This window comes from Convolutriloba macropyga, chromosome 2, assembly GCF_964194025.1.
Source record: "Convolutriloba macropyga chromosome 2, txConMacr16.3, whole genome shotgun sequence".
Taxonomy (NCBI): domain Eukaryota; kingdom Metazoa; phylum Xenacoelomorpha; order Acoela; family Convolutidae; genus Convolutriloba; species Convolutriloba macropyga.
In genome coordinates, this window is record NC_134469.1 from 56,310,380 (window position 1) to 56,330,081 (window position 19,702).

Here is a 19,702-nt window from a genome sequence, read left to right on the forward strand (position 1 = left end):
GTAGTTTCACTTACTAACTTTTGAGATGAACAGTTCATCTGGCAAAACCCGATCTTTCAGTAGAAGATCACGTCGGATTCCAATTATGACAGTTGTAATTGGTTGTGACATTATCATTGTGCGAATTGTACAAGAAGGCAAGGGGAAAAGAAGCCGGGATTTTTGGAGCTAGTGAACAAGATCTATTGCTGCCGATTCTTTGCGCACTCTTCTGTAAGCTGCTCTGTTAAATACACTGCTAAAACATGTATCAAGTGCTTTGCCCCAGAGGTTTAGCTTGAAATGACTGGACATGGTACAATTTGTCTCCCAACAAAGATCAAATTTTTCAGTTTCTGAGATGATCAAAAACTTGCGTTCGATGTTTGATATAGCTGTTCGTGCAGTAAAACCTGACTCAACATTTACAGCTAATCGCCTGAAATACGAAAATAATAAACTAATGGTACTAGATGAAAAGTGTTCGACAGTTGGCTGCCTCAATCTAGAAGGCAGAAATGTGTTTTTGCTGGCTATTGGAAAAGCTTCTCTTGGTATGACTGAGAGTTTCGTATGCTCTCTTCCTATGTAAGGGCATGCTGATTTGTCATACTTTTATATAGTTCTGAATCCTCATTCCAGAAATTATGGAAAACTGCCGAGTTGAAAAAATTAAACATCTGAAAAATTAAACTTCTTCAGACATGTCCCAAACGGGTGCGAGGAAATTTGAATAAAAATTAATTCTGTCGAAGGCTTTTATGCTGTTTTTTGTCTGCTCATCTCACGTAAGTAAATAGTTTTCACTGAGAATTTGTTCTCTTTGATGATGAATTGAACAAAGACGATCGGCCATTGCATTTGAACATAATGTTCCAGCCTGTCATATGCCAAACAACTCAGCAAATTTGAAAATATGATATGTTAAAAAAGCGAACTACTAATACTTAATTGAATGTAGTCGCTGTCTGCTACAATAGCGTGTTGAGCAGTAACTATATAACCATTAAAATCTTCATGAAATAGCTCCTACTTGACAATTAAGATACGTTGCGTTTTTTTAAGTTTTTCGCATTCACGCGTCCAAATTCCAATACAGCTTAACAGAACTTTTTAATTGCTCTTGAAGGAAGTTCATAGCAATTATTGTAAAGGTTTGTGTCTTATGCAAAATTTTCGCTTGACGGTTTTGACTTTTCGAGTGACTTTTACGCCCTTGACTTTTTGCGTTTCGCGTGATCTAAAATTCTCTCTCAATCACAATTTCAAGCATCTGAACCCAATTGGCGGCAATTTAGTACTAAACGTCAAATGTAAAGTGCGCCGAAACTGGTGCCATTTTCCACTTTTAATCTTAATAGTGGTATATCTTCACCTCTAATGTGGTTATTTGAAGCCCACTATTGAACTTCTTGGTCCCATTTAGGCTCCCCCTCCCCTCCCCCCCCCCCCCCCCCCCCCGACTGAAGCAGGTTGCAATTGATTAGAGCTCCCACTAGTCGTTCGAGAGCAATTCTTCCGACGTTTAGTCGGTTATGATTGTATAAGAAAAATGAGACCAATCTTTTGATCTCATGTTTAAATAGAACAAAAGAGTGGATTTTCATCGAAACAGTTCTGGGAAGCTGTATTGAAATTTGGACGCGTGAATGTCAAAACTTCGGGAAAAACTATGAAGTCAAATAATGAAATTGAACGCAGAGCGGACATAATTGACGAATGTTGGAAGCATTTCTCTCAATCAATTGTGTGTGGCTAATTTTTGTTTGGCTAGATTAAATCAGGGGCCTGAGAAATCCCTGGGCAAGGGAGCAGAAAAGCTGGTCTTATCATAAAGGAATTTCTCCGTTTACTCAGATAAATTGTTTTAAGAAAAGCTTCAACTATTCACTTCCTTCACACAAAAGAGTTTCAAAAATTAGTCAGGCGTGATTACTTAACGAAATAGTTCGTGGTCAAAAACAAAAAGAGAAGACCTGACGAAAAGTAGCCTCTAATGCGTTTTGCTTAATTAAATTAACTTTTGACAGGAATGTGAAACACTTGACACTTTGAACCAATTGCTATTACCTAATCAAGGAAAAACATTTAAATGAAATTTTTTAATTTTCAACGATTTTATATGTTTTCTGAAGGCGCGTTCAGGAATTTGTCCCTAATCGTTGACGTTCCGCCTCAAATTAATATGGCATCAAATGTCAATAGTTCTTTTTTGCAAAGAATAAGCGAGTTTATTTTTTTACGCAGAGGTTTTCCTCAGAACAGTAATGTTTTTCTCACAATAAAGAAAATCGATGCAGTTTAAGATCATTATTCATATTGAGTTTTCAAATACCTTTTAATTTGAAGGCTTTTTTGTTATATTTGTTTCATTATTTCAAATGTTTTTGTACCAGACATGTGATGTATAGCGAATGTGTTGTGCGATTCGGACTGTTTTGAAAATTTTTTCAGATTAAATGTTCTATGCCTTAATATGCTTATTGCGTTATTTTATTTTTTTAAAATTCCTTTTAGCATATTTTGAAAAGCGAAAAAATCAGGAACTTTGCAAAATTTTACGTGACTATTTCTTCGAGAAATGGAAAACAATTGAAAACGTCTTTTCAACAGTGGATAGAAGAGAAAAATAAATTGATCAACCGAAATTGTCTGACGAACAATTAATTGGACTGGTATAAATTTTTCCCTTTTGATGACGGGATCCATCTACATTGATTTTTCTGTTTGAGGCCGAGGCTAAGATTATTTTGAGGGAAATTGTTGCGTCAGTTATCGATTGTTCTAACAATTTTTTGTATTCTATTCAAAAGTTGACTACTTGGCTCTTTTCGTAAAAAATGTCTTAATTTTTGTAAGTAAATATTTTTCAAGCTTCAGGAAAAATGAAAGACTTGAGAAAAATAGAATAATTTATTGCAGTAATCCATTAAATTGCACATATGTATATCAAAACTTGGTTTTGAAGAAATAGGAGTTGCTTTGTAGAGTCCGTCAAATTTGATAACGTTTTTTTGAATGGACGATTAATATGATAATCATTTCATACATTTTTAAATAGGCTTTTTTGACTTGATTCCAATGTTTGTTGTCCTTGTGTCTGTTTTTACGACTCGAAGAGGAGTATTGGTCTTCTTGATAATTTTTTAAAATCGGTAGCACTATTTGTTCAGGCTACAAAGCAAAAGTGAATAAAATGCTCAATTGAACCAATTATTTTGAGCGAGAGATCTGACAATCCAGGCACTGATCGCGGCTCTTTTTGACCGAGGAGTTTATTTTCATAATTTTTTATACTTTATAATTCAATTTTGAGGGTTTTCTCTGATTTCTAATGTTTTGGTTTGATTTACTACGATAAGATTTATTTACGGCGTCAGAGGTTTGTGTTTTTGTATTTTTGGTAATTTAATGATTTTTTTGGCGTTGGAATTCAATGAAAAATTGTGTTCATAAGTCATTGTAACAAAATTTGGATATCTTTGGCTAAACATTTATTAATTTGAACTCGTAAACTTTTTATTTTGAAATGAGGATGTCTTTGTATTCTTACATAGTCTCCAACGGTGAATAACTTAATGTGATTGTTTTTCTACTTTATTTTTCACAATTCTGGAATCATTTTGACAAAGATATCTCCAAGAAGGAGTTATCAATTTCTCTTTGTATGGTTTCTGAATGACATTTTAAATATTTTTGACAACGTTTTGCTGATTACAGCAGTAGTGCAAGTGTTTGCTTGGTACAATAGCCATCCCCGGCCTCGCAACGGCTATTCTTTAGGCGCTGTCTTTTTTTTAAAATCTGTTCACACATTTTCAAAAGAATTTTGAAGTCAAATTTGGAGTAGTGATTTATGTCAGACCGAATTAACGAAGTGTAGCGAAAAAACGAGTGGTTTTGCCGCTTAAATTTGCTTTCTTGGATTACACATTTGTTCATGTTCGTCAAATGGACTTCTGTGTTTACTGTTTTTTAAGCTTTGATCAATTTTTTTCTAATTTTTTTCGCAAATGAATTCCTAGTCATTTCTAGGTCTAGTTTTCTGCTTACTCATTCAAGGTCACACGATTGACTTTCACGTTTGAATTTTTACTTACCTCACTCGCCGTTTCAACTCAATGGAATTTAGAATTGTTAGCTTTTGTTTCTCCAATTTAGAAGTTGAATTTTCAGGAAATCAGAAAATAAAAGAATTTATTGACGCTTAGAAGAAATATTAGATTGTCCTCAATTATTCTGTATTTTTTTTCAGGTTCAATCCCCAAAGCGGTAAATGTTGTCTACGGTGGCTAATTTGCCGGAGTATGCTTGCTATGTTTTGAGGTATGGGTACTTCTTTCCTTTTGCATTTTTTTTGTCATTTGTGATTTTTTGGGACTTAGTTCCAGAAATGGTTTTTTGACAATTTATAATGGTTATGATTGAATATCTATATATTTTTAAAGAATCTTTTAGATAGCCGCCCTCATCTTCTCAGCCGGCTATTATAGCGCTCCTATTTTTTTTACAATTCAAAGAACTTGAATTGTATTGGGGCGCTGTTTTTTTAAGATGTGTTTTTAACACATTTTTCAATGACTTTGATCTTTCAAAACGGGATAAACAGGTAAAGCCCAGCGGGCATTAAGTTTCATTAGAGGCCCAAAGTGGGTTTTAGTCGTCCTTTGAGTGCTTAGAGTGGTGTAGCTGCTGGGATGGCCTTAATTTAAGGTTGAAAGGTCATTTTTAGTAGTTTTTCGGCTCAAAATGGTGCAATTTTTCATGTTTTTTGTTTTTTTTGAGTTTTTTGTTTGATTAGTCTTAGGTTGAACTTTTTAACAGTTTATGAAGGACTTTTGCGAGACAAAATTACTTATGACCATTTTATGAGCTATATGTTTTGGTACTACAAACACAAACACGCAAGATGATACTAATTTTTGTAATTTTTTGAAAGTTTTTGAAGATTTTTGACATTTTATGAGTTTTTCCAGCTTCTGGGGCTAGAGAATCTCCTATGAGGTTTGGTATTAGAGCACTGCATAGTTTCTAGTAATATTGAATTGGTTTTCCACATTTTAGTGTCTCGAATTTTAGCTTTTTTTTTTGATAAAATTTGCAATTTTTTTAAGGTTTTCTAACGCTTCTGTCAATTTTTGATATTTGTCCATTCTGAAGTGACAGAAAACCTATTGCACGGTTTGATAAAAAATTACTGCATGGTTGTTAGTTTCAATAGATTTGTTTTCAACAATTTAACCTTTCGATTTTTAGAAATTTTTTGATAAAATTTGCAATTTCAAGTTTTTCTCAAAATACTTATTATATTGTTTTTTTTTGCCTCAGTAGCCAGTTAGCCTCATCCAGAGTCTGATCGTACGTTGTTAAATAGTTTCGAGGGGGCAATGCAATGGTTTTCAACTTTTTAATAGAACGAATTTCTATTTTTTGATTTTTGAAATTTTTATAAATTATTACCTATCGAACTTTGAGCCCATGAGTTTTTAGGGCTTGGAATTGGGTTACTGTATAGCCTCTGGAGACACAGAAATTATTCTGAAGATATTAATATCGCGATTTTCATCAACAATTCATTTAAATTTGCAATTGATTTTTCAGGTCATGCAGATATAATACTGGTCCGATTTCAAAAACTAAATTTGGTCGTGAACATGTATTTGAAGTAAGTATATTTAAAGGGATCAAATTTTCCTAAGGGGTAAAAGCTTCAAGAGTTTTAGCAATAAGTATATTTTTATTTAGTTTGTTTGATTTAGTTTCTCAATTTTTTGATGATTTTGTTTGTTTTGGCTTGCATTGTTCAGTTGATGTGCTGGTCAGGCAAAGTGCTTCTAAGTTTTTCATTTTCTTCTTTGAATTGTATTTCGGGACTTGTCCTGCTAAGTTTTTTTACTTTGTCGAACTTTTTTTTCGCTTTACCCATTTTGCCGCTTTTTCGACATTTTGCGTGAAATCTTTTTGACTTCTCTAGGCTAGTTTTACTCTTCTGTCATTCTGCTCAAAGTCCTTGTAAACAGCAGCTGCTCAGCAAAGCAATTCAAAATGAAGAGAGTCAGTATAAAAAAATCAAAGTCAGAAACAGAAACGGGATAAACCCATGAAATGAAGCCCATTTTTAGATGCCCGGTACTTGAACTTTGTTCTCATAAGTTTTAGTTACTATCTATAATGCTTATTGGTATTGATACTAGACCCCGTAGCCTCGCACTGAGAGACAGGAGTATGTTCAATTACGAAATGACATCAAAATAAATCGCACTTAAAAATGTTTTTATACAAAAATCAATTTTTGTTGATATTTTTTTCTTTCAATCCCAATAGAGTTATGGGAATCAACGGCGGCTATTTCCGGCAATCTGCCGGGTATGTTTAATAATTGTATTGCAGACTTTTAATTTGACGGTCAAGTGAATGTTTATTAATCTTAAATCTTGAAAATTTCTTGATCCGGGTTAATCTAATTTTCCACATCCTTTTAGTTTTCCCTCCTAGAGCTTGGCTCTGATTTTTATTTCTGCAAACGCGTAAATTGAGGAAACATATCGATTTAGTTAAGTATTTAATGTTGTGCAATAAATTAACTGTAATAAAAAATAATTAAATGAGCAAATATAATAGCACATTTAAGCCACATTTAGACCGTCAGTTCTCGTTATTCGCATTACTGGTAAAAGTAGGACCTGAAAGATCCTAGCTATTGAATCAAAGATATCTGCTCATGTTCACTTAACAACATATAACTTAGTATGTTCAAATGTTTAACTGTTCGTCACTACACTGAGATTGTTTGAGATTTTTTCCATTTCTGAATGCTGTTTAGCATCAGTGATTTGTTACACCATTTACTTAGCTTTCGTTTTTATGGTATTGACTGCTTGGTCCTCGTGTTTTTCTCAGTTTTTTGGCGTTTTGCTAATTTCATTAAAACCTCGGATGTTCCCCAATGCGTTAGAGTTTTATTAAGTTTCATTAAACTAAATTAACGGGCCAGCAGGAAGAATTTTAGAGTCGATGAACAGATCTCGACGGTGGTCATTTTTTCTTAGCATAATGGAGACTTTGATAGCTCAGTAAATCGGGCGCTTTAATCCTTTTAAGGAGAGATTTTGTAAAAAAAAATCCACTGAAAGATAGATACGACAATACAATTGGATGAAAACTAGTAATCTCATTTTCAAAGTTATTTGATCCTTAGCAAGATATAGCGAACGAATAGCGGTTGCCAATGACAACCTAGAATCCATTTGTATTCCAAGATATCTGTAGCTTTCAGAAGGTTTAATAATGTTGACTTAAAATTGGATGTCTTGTCTGTTTTCGGTTCAATCGCAAAAAGTATAATAGTTCCGTTTTGTCCGCATTCAGTGTTAGTTGGTTTTCATTTGATATCCGTGTTTTTATTAAATTTTTTTTCAATTTGTGAAAATAAGTCTATAAAATGAAGTTCAGCTAGTAACTAAAGTAAAACTAGTAGTAAAACTAGTATCATCAGCAAATTGGACCTTATCAAAGTCACCTATCTATTTCTTCTGAAAAGTCATGAACGTATAAAAGAGTAACCAATGGCCCTTGAACTGTGCCCTGAGGAACACCATTCTTAATCCTTATTAGAATTCTATTTTTGTCTTTTTTGATTGCTGTGAATGCCAGTTCGCAATAAAATCTAATCCGTTGAAACTAGTTGAAAATGGTTTTTATTAATAAGAGAGCACACAACTTTGGGTCCGTTCTATTGTATGGAAGTAGAGGACAAAACATAAGTTCAATTTTTGTTGACAGTGACTTCTTGAGCAGAATACGCATAGCTCGTATCATCTACCCAAAGTCGCATAGCAATGACAGATCGATTATCAGCCGTATACATGAACGGCTCTCCGCTTCGAATGCTGTAATCGACATTAAAGCGTTTGGCGCTGCGCCTCAAAACATTCCTGATGCCGGTTCATTGGCTGCGACTAAAGATGTCTGGACACGTTTAACGCAAACTTCGACTTGGGATCCGCCGCCATTTCTGATAACCTTGATTTCAGGTAAGTTATTTACGAGGCTGTTTGCTCATGAAGCTTACAGCAATATTTCCTATTCAAACATCTAGCTTATGGTAGCGCAGTAAAAAAAACTTGAGCCGCTCACAGGATACTGTAGAAAAGGCTGTGAGCTGGCAATTATTTCTATCAAGGAGCAACTCAGTTGGATTGTGTTATCAATGTTTTTCATGAGGTTTACACAGTGATGCAAAAATTTTGTTGGATAATTTTTTGACGAAGTATTTGATTTCAGTTAGTTCGACCCCTTAATCGTCTATTGATGCAAACGGTAAATTAGCCATTGATGTGTACTCTTGGATTGAAAACCAGTTCTTTTGGCAATTTTTCTTTTATTGTTGAAAACTTAGCCTTGTCTAATTGGCTTGAAAATTCTAGCCGTCATAATTAAACTCATGTAGTAAATTTGCGTTTGCCAATTGTATTCATAAACTTTCAATCTTCGTACCTTATAGAAAGTTGATCTTAAAGACTATTCCGCGCTGGCTTTTAAAATAGCGAAACTAGGGTTCTTTTCAAAAACTTACCTCTACGGGTTTATGGGTTTATTTTTTCTGCAAGATTGAAGAAAATTTGTGTATGGTCCTCCTTACTTGCTTAATATTGTCTTCAATAAATTTGTTATCTAATGGACATAAAAATTAGTTGTTATTCAGTTCCCTCAATACAGTTCAATTGGTTGTTGCGATCAATTTCATATGCAAAACGTCGTTGTTTTGATCTCAGCTTCAGTCTAAAGATGCTCTCTTCAAGTTTCCTATTTTGAAATAATCATGTTATGAGTACTAATTAACAGCCGCCAATAATAAGTTTTGAAGTTGGGAAGTTAAAATTTTGAAGTTGAACCAATTAAAGCCAAACGAAACTGAAGAAGTAGGATCGGTAATGTGGGTTTGCACATAATGTTGCGACCCCGCTTAGACAAGTTTCGCTTAATTGTCTACCAAATGAGGAAAAAATAGAAATCTCGCAGATTGATCAAAAATACATAGGTGTATAAATAAAAAAATTGAATCCAACTCAAATCAATTAGTAAATAAGTAAAATAGTAAATTACTAAGTAAATAAGTAAAATAGTAAATAGTAAAATAGTAACTTAGTAATAAGTAAAATAAGTCAATTAGTAAAATAAGTAAATAATGGCAAAATAGGCGGCCGATGAGACCTGCCATTATTAAGACTACGATAAAAGACAAACAAAAAATCAAATAACAACAAACGTTTAAATCCAAAACTCAACGTTCATTTTTTTGAAAAAAAAACAATACAAAACAAAGTCAAAATAGCTTCCAATAAAACCTAAACTAATCAAATTTTTTGCACCAGTCGATAACCAGTCGACAAAAACGATCAAAAACGGCAAAGTTAAAAAATACCTTTGTTTTTTTGAAAACAAATATTTTCAACTAATGAAAAATATTAGAGATCAATTTTTTCTTTAAATAGGCTTGTTCTCTTTCATACATCAATATGAAGACATTGAGACCTGCACTTATCCTGAATATGTCGTGCGTCTACAATAACAAACGACACACTCAGACGAGAAACACAAAAGTTTCTTTAATTTTTCCAAGAAAAACAATGTCGAAGCCGTTAAAAACATAATATAATTCGTTAAAACTAAGATACAATCAATCGCTCGTTCTTTGAACACCAATATTAAGATATGTGACCTCTGAAAAATGAGACCAGGTAACAAGTACTAATTTTTTTTCGGAAACAATTGTCTTCAAAAATATTAGCAATCAACTACATCATTAAATAGGTTCTTTTATATTCTAAAAGCTATTGAGATCTGCCATTTTTCAAAATGTATCATACGTCTACAAAAAGAACGATAAATATAAAAAATCAAGAATTAACAAAAGTTAAATTAATTTTTGCATAATATCGATATCTCTGCGCCCTGTAATTAATGAGACTAGGCAACAAAGAGACCAAAAGAACAGCTAAGTGCCATTTTAAAAAATGAGTTATATTTTTATAAAAATATTGGATTCCAAAGTCTTGAAAAAATTGTAGCTACCGACTGCAATCAGTAAATAGGTTCCATTGTTCATCTGTAGGAAGCTGCCGTAGGAAGACCTGTAAATATATTAATTATCCTGCAATTGATCATACGATTTCACAAAAAACGACAAACAAATCAAAATTAAATCAATGTGAAAAACCGGTATCGAAGCCGTTAAAGCAATGAGCATCGCACTAAAAACATTCAATGTGTTCGATTTTACTTTTAGTGCACGCCAATAATTTGATATGCACCCTGTAATTATTGAGGCTACGTAACGGGAGACATAAAAGTACAGAACAGCGAAAATTTGAAAAAAAAGTACGTCTAAATATTTTCTTTATCCATTTGATATCGAATTCATAAAGTTAAGCTATCAACTACAATCAGTATATAGTTTATTTTTTATCCATAGGAAGCCCCTAACACATGCATTTATCTTATGACTGCAAAAGGAACAAATTTATCCTAGGACTCCAAATAAAGGACAAAAACAAAAAATTCCATTAATTTGTGCTTGAACTTAGGAAAAAATTAAAAATTCAAATAATTTTTGCTAGAACATGTTGTCGAAGCAGTTAGAGCCATAATATTTTTGCCTCTTCTGTAATGTGATATTTTACCCGTCAATAATGTGGCAAGACAAGAAAAAAAACCTCCAAATGTCCAAAAATCAAAAATGTTTTGTAAAAGTTTTTAGTGTCCAAGCAGAAAAACTATCACTTAAAATGTAAAACCGCAGATATTAAGTAATTGTCTATTAGAAAGACGATTTGACCTGTTGAACTGTTAACCTATTGAACTTCAGCTGACCAAAAAAAATCGCAAAGCTCAAAAATCTGTTGTCATTTTGAAGATGTATTTTCAAAAGTCAAAACGACCAGAAGCTTTCGACTAAAATACTGGATAGGTTTCTTTGAAACTCCCTTTTTCTAGTTCTCCACTCACAACCCTCTACGATGAATATACTGATTGGCCCAAATTGGCTTAACAAAAAAACAGTTTGAGTTGTCAATTGTCAACAAGTAAGAAAAATCCTCATGATATTGCATCACGCATTGTCGAGCTAGTCTCTGTCACAGACAGCGAAGAAGTTGCCGAAAGTAACACTTCTCAAAACACTGCAAATTGGGACCTAAACGCCCTCCCAGACCTTGAAACGATTTGCAAAAAAATTTACCTACACTCCGCTTTATTCCTGTCAAGTTCCGGCTAAGATGGTCTGAATTGCTAACACCTAGCATTGAGGGCTCTGTTTTTTAACCAAGTTCCCCAGAAAGTTGGAAAAAAACTCTGAATTAGCAAGTGCGTTCTGCGCGCTGGCAACAGAGGGGGAAGAAACACAAACAGCAGCAAGAACGGCTCATGTTAAGTAGATTTGAGCGTTCGAAGAATTCCGACTATGCTGGGCTATGGCTCGAAGCGGCCTCAATGAAGCAAGCCAAGAAAATAAATAATTACTCAATGAAGTTGCTTGCAGGGCGTGCAAAATCTTTCTGCCTTCGAGGCCAATTTGGACGTGCATCCAAAATCTTGTTTTCGGATGGATTGGCCCCTGATAATAAACAAAAGGTTAAAGAGTTAATGAACTTGCATCCAGCAGAAGTACCACTGAGTTAAACTGATGATTACAGTAGTTATCCTTATCAGTCTGACGAAGCGTCTGTGTTTACACTCTTGCAATCTTTCTCAAACTTCACAGCAGCCGGTCTATCCAAAATGTACCCTGAGCACCTTCGACATGCCGTAACGTGCGCCGTCCCCGGTCAGTCAAGAAAATCTATTTCAAGCTTCACAAAATTGGTGAATTTGGCTAGCAGAGGGTGGCTCCTCAGTTTTGTTGCTCCAACTTTTTGCTCTGCTTCGCTTACAGCGCTGAAAAAGACAAAAGGAGGTGTACAGCCAATGGCCGTGGGAGAAATGTTTTGACGCCTCGTAGCCAAATATATTGCGCAAGAGGTCAGTTCTAAGGCTGTTGAACTTTTCCATCCAGACAAACTTTTTCATCCTGGCGTATCAGTTAAATGCGGTGCTGAAAGTATTGTACATGCCACAAAAAACTTTTCAAAAGTTACTGAACAACGAAAAAGCGAGACTTCTTCAAATTGACTTCAAAAATGCTTTCAATTCTATTACGAGAAGCAGTGTGTTAGATGCAGCGCGAAAAGTCAATCCTGCTTTAGCTCCGTTTGCTTCTCTTTGCTATTCTCACCATAGCAAGCTCTTTTTTTAATGCAACTCACATTCAAATTCAATCAGGAGTCCAATAAGGAGACCCGCTGGGGTCGAACTTTTTTCTTTAGCGCTTGGGCCTATTATCAACGAACTCGACAATAAGTTACTAAATCTTATGCAGAATTCGTGGTACCTTGATGATGGAGTTATAGCAGGAAGGGAAAAGGAGCTATGTGAATAATTAGAGATTTTATCAACTCATGGTAACAAGTGTGGCCTTGAGCTAAGAAGAGACACGAGCGATTTGTAGTGTTTTAATGCTGTTGATTGCGCGATAAAGAGAAACAGCCAATCAGTAACCGAAATATTAGGCGCAGCAATCGAAACACCCACTTTTGTTGCATCTTGTTTAGAAAAACGGGTTAAAAACTCGAAGGTATTAGACAATCTAGGATTTTTAGATGAACCTCAGTGCGCTCCTGGAATTTTGCGTAGCTGTCTGGGTGCACCTAAATTGTGTATTCGTTGAGATGCAACACTTCGACCCCTGAGAGTAACAAATTACTTGGAAATTTTTGTCATCTCCAACAAACTTCTTTTGAAAATATATTGGGTTCTGTAATAAGCAATAATTCAAGGGACCAAGCATGCCCGCCAATAAGCAAAACAGGAGCTGGAGCTCGACGTTCTCTGAACCGGTTAAAAATTGCTCATGTTGGTTCCTTATCTCAGTCAGCAAACATAGTAGAACAAATTACTGGAGTGAACCCAACTCACGAAAGTAGTTGCACAGATTTAGTGGAGGAGTTTAGCACTTTGGGGATTCCTAATTTGATACAGAAAATTCAAGAACAATTTGACACTATGGCTCTAAGCAACCTTCTTGAAGGTCGAACCTCCACCAGAGAAAAGGCTAGACTTATCTCTTTCCCTACCTCGATCAGGAGCTTGGTTGACGGCAGCACCTATCCCTGCTCTGGGCTTACACCTTCAACCTAACGACTTCCGGTCTGCTCTGAAATATAGTTTAGGAATTTTACTCCTTGATTCGGAAAGGTGATGTCCATATTGTAAGTTAGCTAATTTTGACATAATTGGAGAACATGTCGTTTCATGTCACGGGCGTGGCGATATTATCTTTCGTTGTTGTTGGTGTAGCCGTCCGGGGTCGACTTTGGCGTCAGTAGGTATGCCTTTTGAGCCCGAGGAAGGACGCGGCCTCGACAGGCATCAAGCATAAGCTGTCGATCGTGAGGTGGGTGGGTTTCTTCTTGCACTCGAATAGATGTTTCGTGTCATGCGGGCTCTCTTGGCAATCTGGGCAGACGTCACGCACTTCGGGGTTGATTCTTGACATGTACGAATTCAGTAACTTGCTATAGCCACTTCGTAGATGGGCGAGCTTGACTCTGGTACTCCTTGGAAGCTTCTTCTCCCACTCGGAAAAGGGGGTGGCGGGGCATTCAGAACCTTGTTGTTGCGCATTTTTGAGATGGATTTCCGTGGCTCTTTCAACATCGCTTCCGAATTCCTGTTACTGTCTTCCGCATGTCTCTTTCGCTGACTGTGTCCTTGATTCCCTGGTTTGGATGGTGTGTCGACTGTGAAGCCAAGAGATGTTTTGCTGATAGAAGCTGGCAGTGGTCTCGCACGGGTAGAATCTTCGTCTCGTTGTGAAGATCGCCTTCCATTGTCATTCGCGTGCAGCCGGTGGCGCTTCTCAGGGCAGAGTTCTGGCATCTCTGGATTTTCTGCCAGTGCGAATCGGCCAGACCAGGGGACCAAACGGGAGCCGCGTAGTTGATGATGGCTCTCCCTGTAGCTTTGTACGTAGTGAGTAGCAACTCTTTATCCTTCCCCCAGGAGCTCCCGGCTAGGGCACAGAGGACGTTGTTTCTCTTCGCTACTCTGTCCACTACGGTTTTCGCATGGGCATCAAATCTGTACATCGGGTCAAAGGTGACTCCTAATATTTTTGGGTGTTTTTCTGTTGGTATCCTGTTGCCTTCCACCTCTATTTTTAGCGTTCTACTTGATTCGTTGCTGAAAGTGATGAATAATGTGGCCGATGATTTGCCAGGAGAAAGTTCCAAGCTGTTTTCCTCGAACCATTTTAGGAGCACTGCAAGATAACTGTTGGTCTTCGTCTCTAATTCGGAGATAACTGGTCCTGAGGAAAGAACTGTGCAATCGTCGGCATAGCTTACCAGCTTCACGTCTTCTGGAGGGGTCGGAGCAGTTGCCATGTAGATGTTGAATAACATCTTGAGGCACGCCGCTGCTGATTGTCCTTCCTTTTGACACGCTGTTCCGGAACTCGACTTTTGCTTGCCTTCCATGAAGGTAGTTCTTGAGCCATCTCTTGATGTTCAAATGCAGATTCAGGTTCTCAATCCTTTCGATGAGCTTGTTAATATTAACCTTATCGAAAGTGGCGCGAAGGTCGAGGGCCACCATAATGGTTCTGTGGGCGGGTTTCCTTCTGTTGAGGCCTGTTCTTATGTGATCATCTATCTCGCAAAGAGCAGTGGTGGTGGAATGGCCCTTGCAAAAGCCATTTTGATGTTCAGCATGGCTGAAGCTTTTGAGGACAAACGGCAACATGGAAGTCTCTAGCAGCTTGATGAGGGGTGAGAGCAGAGACACTGGTCTATAGCTTTTCGCCTGATCTGCTGGCTTTCCGGTTTTTAGCAGGGGAATTACGCGGGAGCACTTCCATATGCCCGGTATCACCGAGTGCTTGATGCTCCTATTAAACATCTCTGTGATATAAGCCGTTGCGTTCGCCCCAAGCTTCTTGAGCATCAATGGTGCAAGCTCGTCGGTGCCCAGAGGTTTAGAGCTCCTGGTTTTCCTAATCGCTGCCTCCACTTTTTGCGGGACCAGGAGATCCTCTTCTGAGTGGGCACTCTTCGTCTTCCGCATGAGGGCCCGATGTCGCTTCTGTTTTGGATCCTTGCACGTGGGGAAATACATCTGGTTGAATTTGTTTGCACATTCAGTTGCTCCATATGTGGTTCGATTGAACTTAATTGCCACATTTCCGATATTGACTGCTTTACCGCTCAAACCTTTGATGGTTTTCCAGAACTTTTTGCAGCCTTTCCGCAGGTTGAATTCCTCGAGGTGTTGAATACATTTATCCTGTCGGTGTTTCTGAACCTTCTTCTTGATTCAGCTCGGTAACACACAGGTTCGAGGGGTTGGCTCTCCTGAGATCGTCTCTTTGCCAGAGATCGTCAGTTTCTCGGCTTCAGTGGGGAAGCCAGGGAGAATAGACGGAATCCTTCCTTTGGGGATGTGTTTTCTGGCTGCCGCTTGTAGCAGTTTCCTGAGGGCTAGTTCTATGTTGAGCATATCGCCAACCGGGAGGAGAGGGTTGCGATCTTCAACAAAATCCTTGATCTTCAACAAAATCCAGTCTGTGCTCATGGCAAGGTTGGGGTGAGCGATGGTGACGTCCGGTGAGCTGAATCTTCCTTGTGACGGAACTCTCGTGGGTGCGTTCTCGTTCAGGACGACCATGCTAGCCGCATCGATTTGGCTGCCGCTTGTGTTTTCTGGATGTGTTTTCTGGCTGCCGCTTGTAGCAGTTTCCTGAGGGCTAGTTCTATGTTGAGCATATCGCCAACCGGGAGGAGAGGGTTGCGATCTTCAACAAAATCCTTGATCTTCAACAAAATCCAGTCTGTGCTCATGGCAAGGTTGGGGTGAGCGATGGTGACGTCCGGTGAGCTGAATCTTCCTTGTGACGGAACTCTCGTGGGTGCGTTCTCGTTCAGGACGACCATGCTAGCCGCATCGATTTGCTGGGTGAGTATGGCGCCTCTTTGATCTTCCTCTATGGCTGAGTGCCATAGCTTGCTCTGGCCATTCAGATCACCGCAAATGATAGAACCTTCTACCATGAAAGGCTCCAAATTGGGTTGGAACGCCTTTGCACAGCTGGATGCAGGGGGATGTAGATATTGAACAGCGTAATCTCGTTGCCAAACTTGACTTTGATGCCTTGTGCCTCAGTGAAGTCGTCATCGCACTGTACCGACATATTGCTGTATGTGATGGAGTTGTGGATGATGATTGCAATCCCTCCGCCTTTGTCCTTTGACCTGTCTTTGCGGATGATTGAATAATTTGGGACTTCCAGATTGCTGTTAGGCTTAAGAAAGGTCTCCTGAAAAAGCCCTATCTTGCATCCCACTTTTTCATGTACAGGACGCATTCTTCGATCTTGTTCCGTAGCCCATTGCAATTGAATTGCATAATCCGAAGGTTCGTGTCACAGTTTTCCTTTTCTGTACAACTACTGCAGCTCCATGTGTACGGCAGTCTATTTCCATCCAGCTTGGCGCAGGTGGAAAGTATCCATCTCTCGCACGCTACACATTGGATGCAGGAGTGTAGGGCTTCCTTCGTACAGATCGTGCACGGCCATTGGGGACCTGGGTTGCATTCGATCGCACCCATGATCAACAGCATCCGGACGATGATTCCGACTTGTTTACGAGGAGTGGTCGTCGGTCCAGCACCCCTCGGAGTCAAAAACACCCCGTTCTGACGCTTTGGCCTCCCCTTTCGGAGAGATTTTGGTTGCCGTTGGCTCATCTCTTGAGTTGGGGTGATTTCGCGACGTAGACGCCGCAACCGTGAAAAGCATATTATCTCTCGTCATGACAGAGTACGAGACACAATAATGGCAGCTTGTTCGTCGGCCAATCTTTCCCATGTATGTAAGCAAATACATCTCTTCTGCCGGAAAGCCATTCAAGACCAGGCGACTTGTATCTGCCCAGTTCTATAGCAGGACAGTTTTATAGCTACTTTAGACGTCTTCATTACGTCCCCACTGCAAGCCAGTCTAATCTCAGATGCAGCAAGGAGATGTGTTTTTGCTCTAACCCTTGAAAAAGACAGAGATCGGGCATTATTACTAGAAGCGATATTGCAGCGATATTGGCATTCAATTCACACCATTGGCGTTTGAAACTTTCGGCGGATTATCCGAAACAACGCAGAAAACATTGAAAAGAATAGCTATTTTGTCTGATAACAGAGGTTCTCAGCTCTCAGGCCAATCAGCAGCCTTCAATCGCCTCACTTAAGCGGTATCAATAAGTGCTATGCCTGGCTCTGCTACAATGCTGATTGAAAGAGATTCGCGTTTATGAGCCAGAAATGATGGGGACTGTCGCATCCAATCAAGCCACTATGCCCAATTAGAGGGTCAAGAAAGTCCGGTTTAAGAAATCACTACCCTCAAGTGATATCGCACTCATTTTATAAGAGCGGAGCCCTTCCTTGTTTAAATGTCTTCCAATGAGTGGGGACTTCAGTTAATTTAACTAGTTTTTGCCCTCATCCTTCAGCAGAGAGCTACAAAATATCCAGATGGAAGAAGTCAGTTTAACCTCTACGTGTTTAATGCAGGAAAGTGGAAAATTGGCGTTGCGCAGTAAAGTTGTGTTTAGCAATTGTTATCATGGGACCTTAAAGGATTGATTTAATTTCTTATGGATGTTGATCAAAACCAAGATTAAATTTGTTTGAACTACGCAATCATAAATTGAATTTTTTTCAAAAAAAAATTGAGTTTATAGTTCCTACCCCACTAAAGTGGGTCTGAACAACAAGATCCTGATTACTATGACGAACAAAAGTTATGAGAAAAATTTATAGTATACCGTATTTTATTAGTTTCGCGAATTATTCAATGCTAAGAGCAATCTTTCAGGTATCCGATCATCATTCTTTCAATTCTTGTTGCGTTTGTACTCCTGCTTTTTATTTTATTTTGATCAATCTCTTTTCTAACACCAATAACCGAGTTCTAAAAGGGCTCAGTAAGTACAAGAGGCCTTGTCTTAATTGAGCTCCATTGTATTATTGTATAGTTTTTTTATTTCGGTGAAGTTATGTATTACACGAAAAGTTCTTTAAATCTTTCAGTCCATTACTGCAAGTTTTCTTTTGAAATTTAATTAGTGGGTTGTTTAAAATTGAAATTTAACAGGTGGTAGTTCTGCTCTTCTGTCTCATCCGATTGATGGTGTGGCACTCGAAGACAAAATACAAGTCATCAAAGAACTCAGTTTAAGAGGCGCATCTATTCAACAACTTAACACAGTAAGAAGTGCCTTTTCCAAAGTGAAGTCAGGCAAGTTACTAAGTTACTTGCCGAATAATTCTACCGTGGCCAATTTGATCATGTCCGACATAGTTGGCAATCCTATTCACTTGATTGGAAGTGGCCCTACTGTTCTTCCTATCCCAGGGTAGGTAATAATTTTGATTAACAGCTACCAAGCGAGAACTAGGTTATTTTCTGTCATTTGTTTGCATTGGTTTTCTTGTTTATGTCATTTTAAATGTTTTTAGCTGGCGTCTAAAATGTTTTTGAAGGTGCCTGCAGCTCGTTCTATGCATGAGTGATGTCACTCACAAAATTAAAAAATTTTATTAACTTTTTCGACGTATTTGAATTGACTGAAAATCTTATTGATGGCCAGAACAGTACATGCTTGTACGAACACTCGTGTTTCATTGGGATGGTTTATTTCAAATGATTTCTTCAATATTAAATTGGACGCCACTGATAAATTTTTAAAAAAAACTTCAATTTCGTGCACCGTGAATGCAGAACCTCAACCGGGTTTTTACTAATCGCGTGGGGAAGTGTGGCTAATTGTATCGGCCTATTGTTTGCTAACGAATAACTTTTTATCGTTGGAATGATTTTCCATTGATTATTTTGAAGAGACGGACTGGAGCAAAAATAAGAGGGTTTGGAAACCTGAAAACTTATTTGCGTTACTTCTAAACTATGACAAAAATGTGTTCAAACATTTTTTTTTGTATCCGGGAGCTCGGTCTTGGTACTCACCTGCCGCATTTTTTCCCGTTTTCAGGTTAATTTTGCTTTTGTTCAACGTTTTGACCAATTTGTACGGACCAAAAAATTAGCAAAATAATGAATAATGCTGTTGATAAATCATGCTGCTGTGTCAAGAGGTTCTCCGAGGATCATTTTTTTGTTTTTTTTATTCTTCAATATTTATACGGACAATTGAAATCGGCATGTCAACAACCAATGCAATGCGATGTGCAATTTACAGACGATAGTTTGCTTTTTACTTGCAGTGGAGACATTGCAGTAGCAACTGAAATTCTTGAATCGTGAGTAGGAAAACAGGCAGAATTCTTTGATCAAAACAGACAGCCTGAATATTATTTTGAAGAAAGTAGACTACGTTTACTCAATAGAAAAAATGCACATTAAATTCCTGTTCTATAAATATTGAGTAGCTTTGAATTTACAATGATAAGAATCTTAATTGTTCCGACCCACTCTGTTTTTTTGTTCAGTCAATTTTCACCGATTGATATATTAATCGTAAAGGGTTGTGATTGGTATCATTAGAAAGCTTGTCAAGCATAGAATTTAGAATTTAATTTTTTTAATTTCGATTTTTCCGAAGAGTTACTGAGGTTT

The 19,702-nt window shown here is 37.7% G+C and overlaps 1 protein-coding gene across 1 annotated transcript in view; it reads left to right on the forward strand.

Annotated features, from left to right (window-relative positions):
- The first annotated feature begins 336 nt into the window (after positions 1-336).
- LOC142334521 (glycerate kinase-like) overlaps positions 337-19,702 on the forward strand; it is a 45,104-nt gene continuing 25,738 nt past the window's right edge. The window contains exons 1-3 of the mRNA XM_075382620.1: positions 337-567; positions 7,762-8,012; positions 18,224-18,485. Coding sequence (XP_075238735.1) covers positions 341-567; positions 7,762-8,012; positions 18,224-18,485 — 740 coding nt within the window. The 5' untranslated portion in view covers positions 337-340. The remainder of the gene's footprint in view (positions 568-7,761; positions 8,013-18,223; positions 18,486-19,702) is intronic.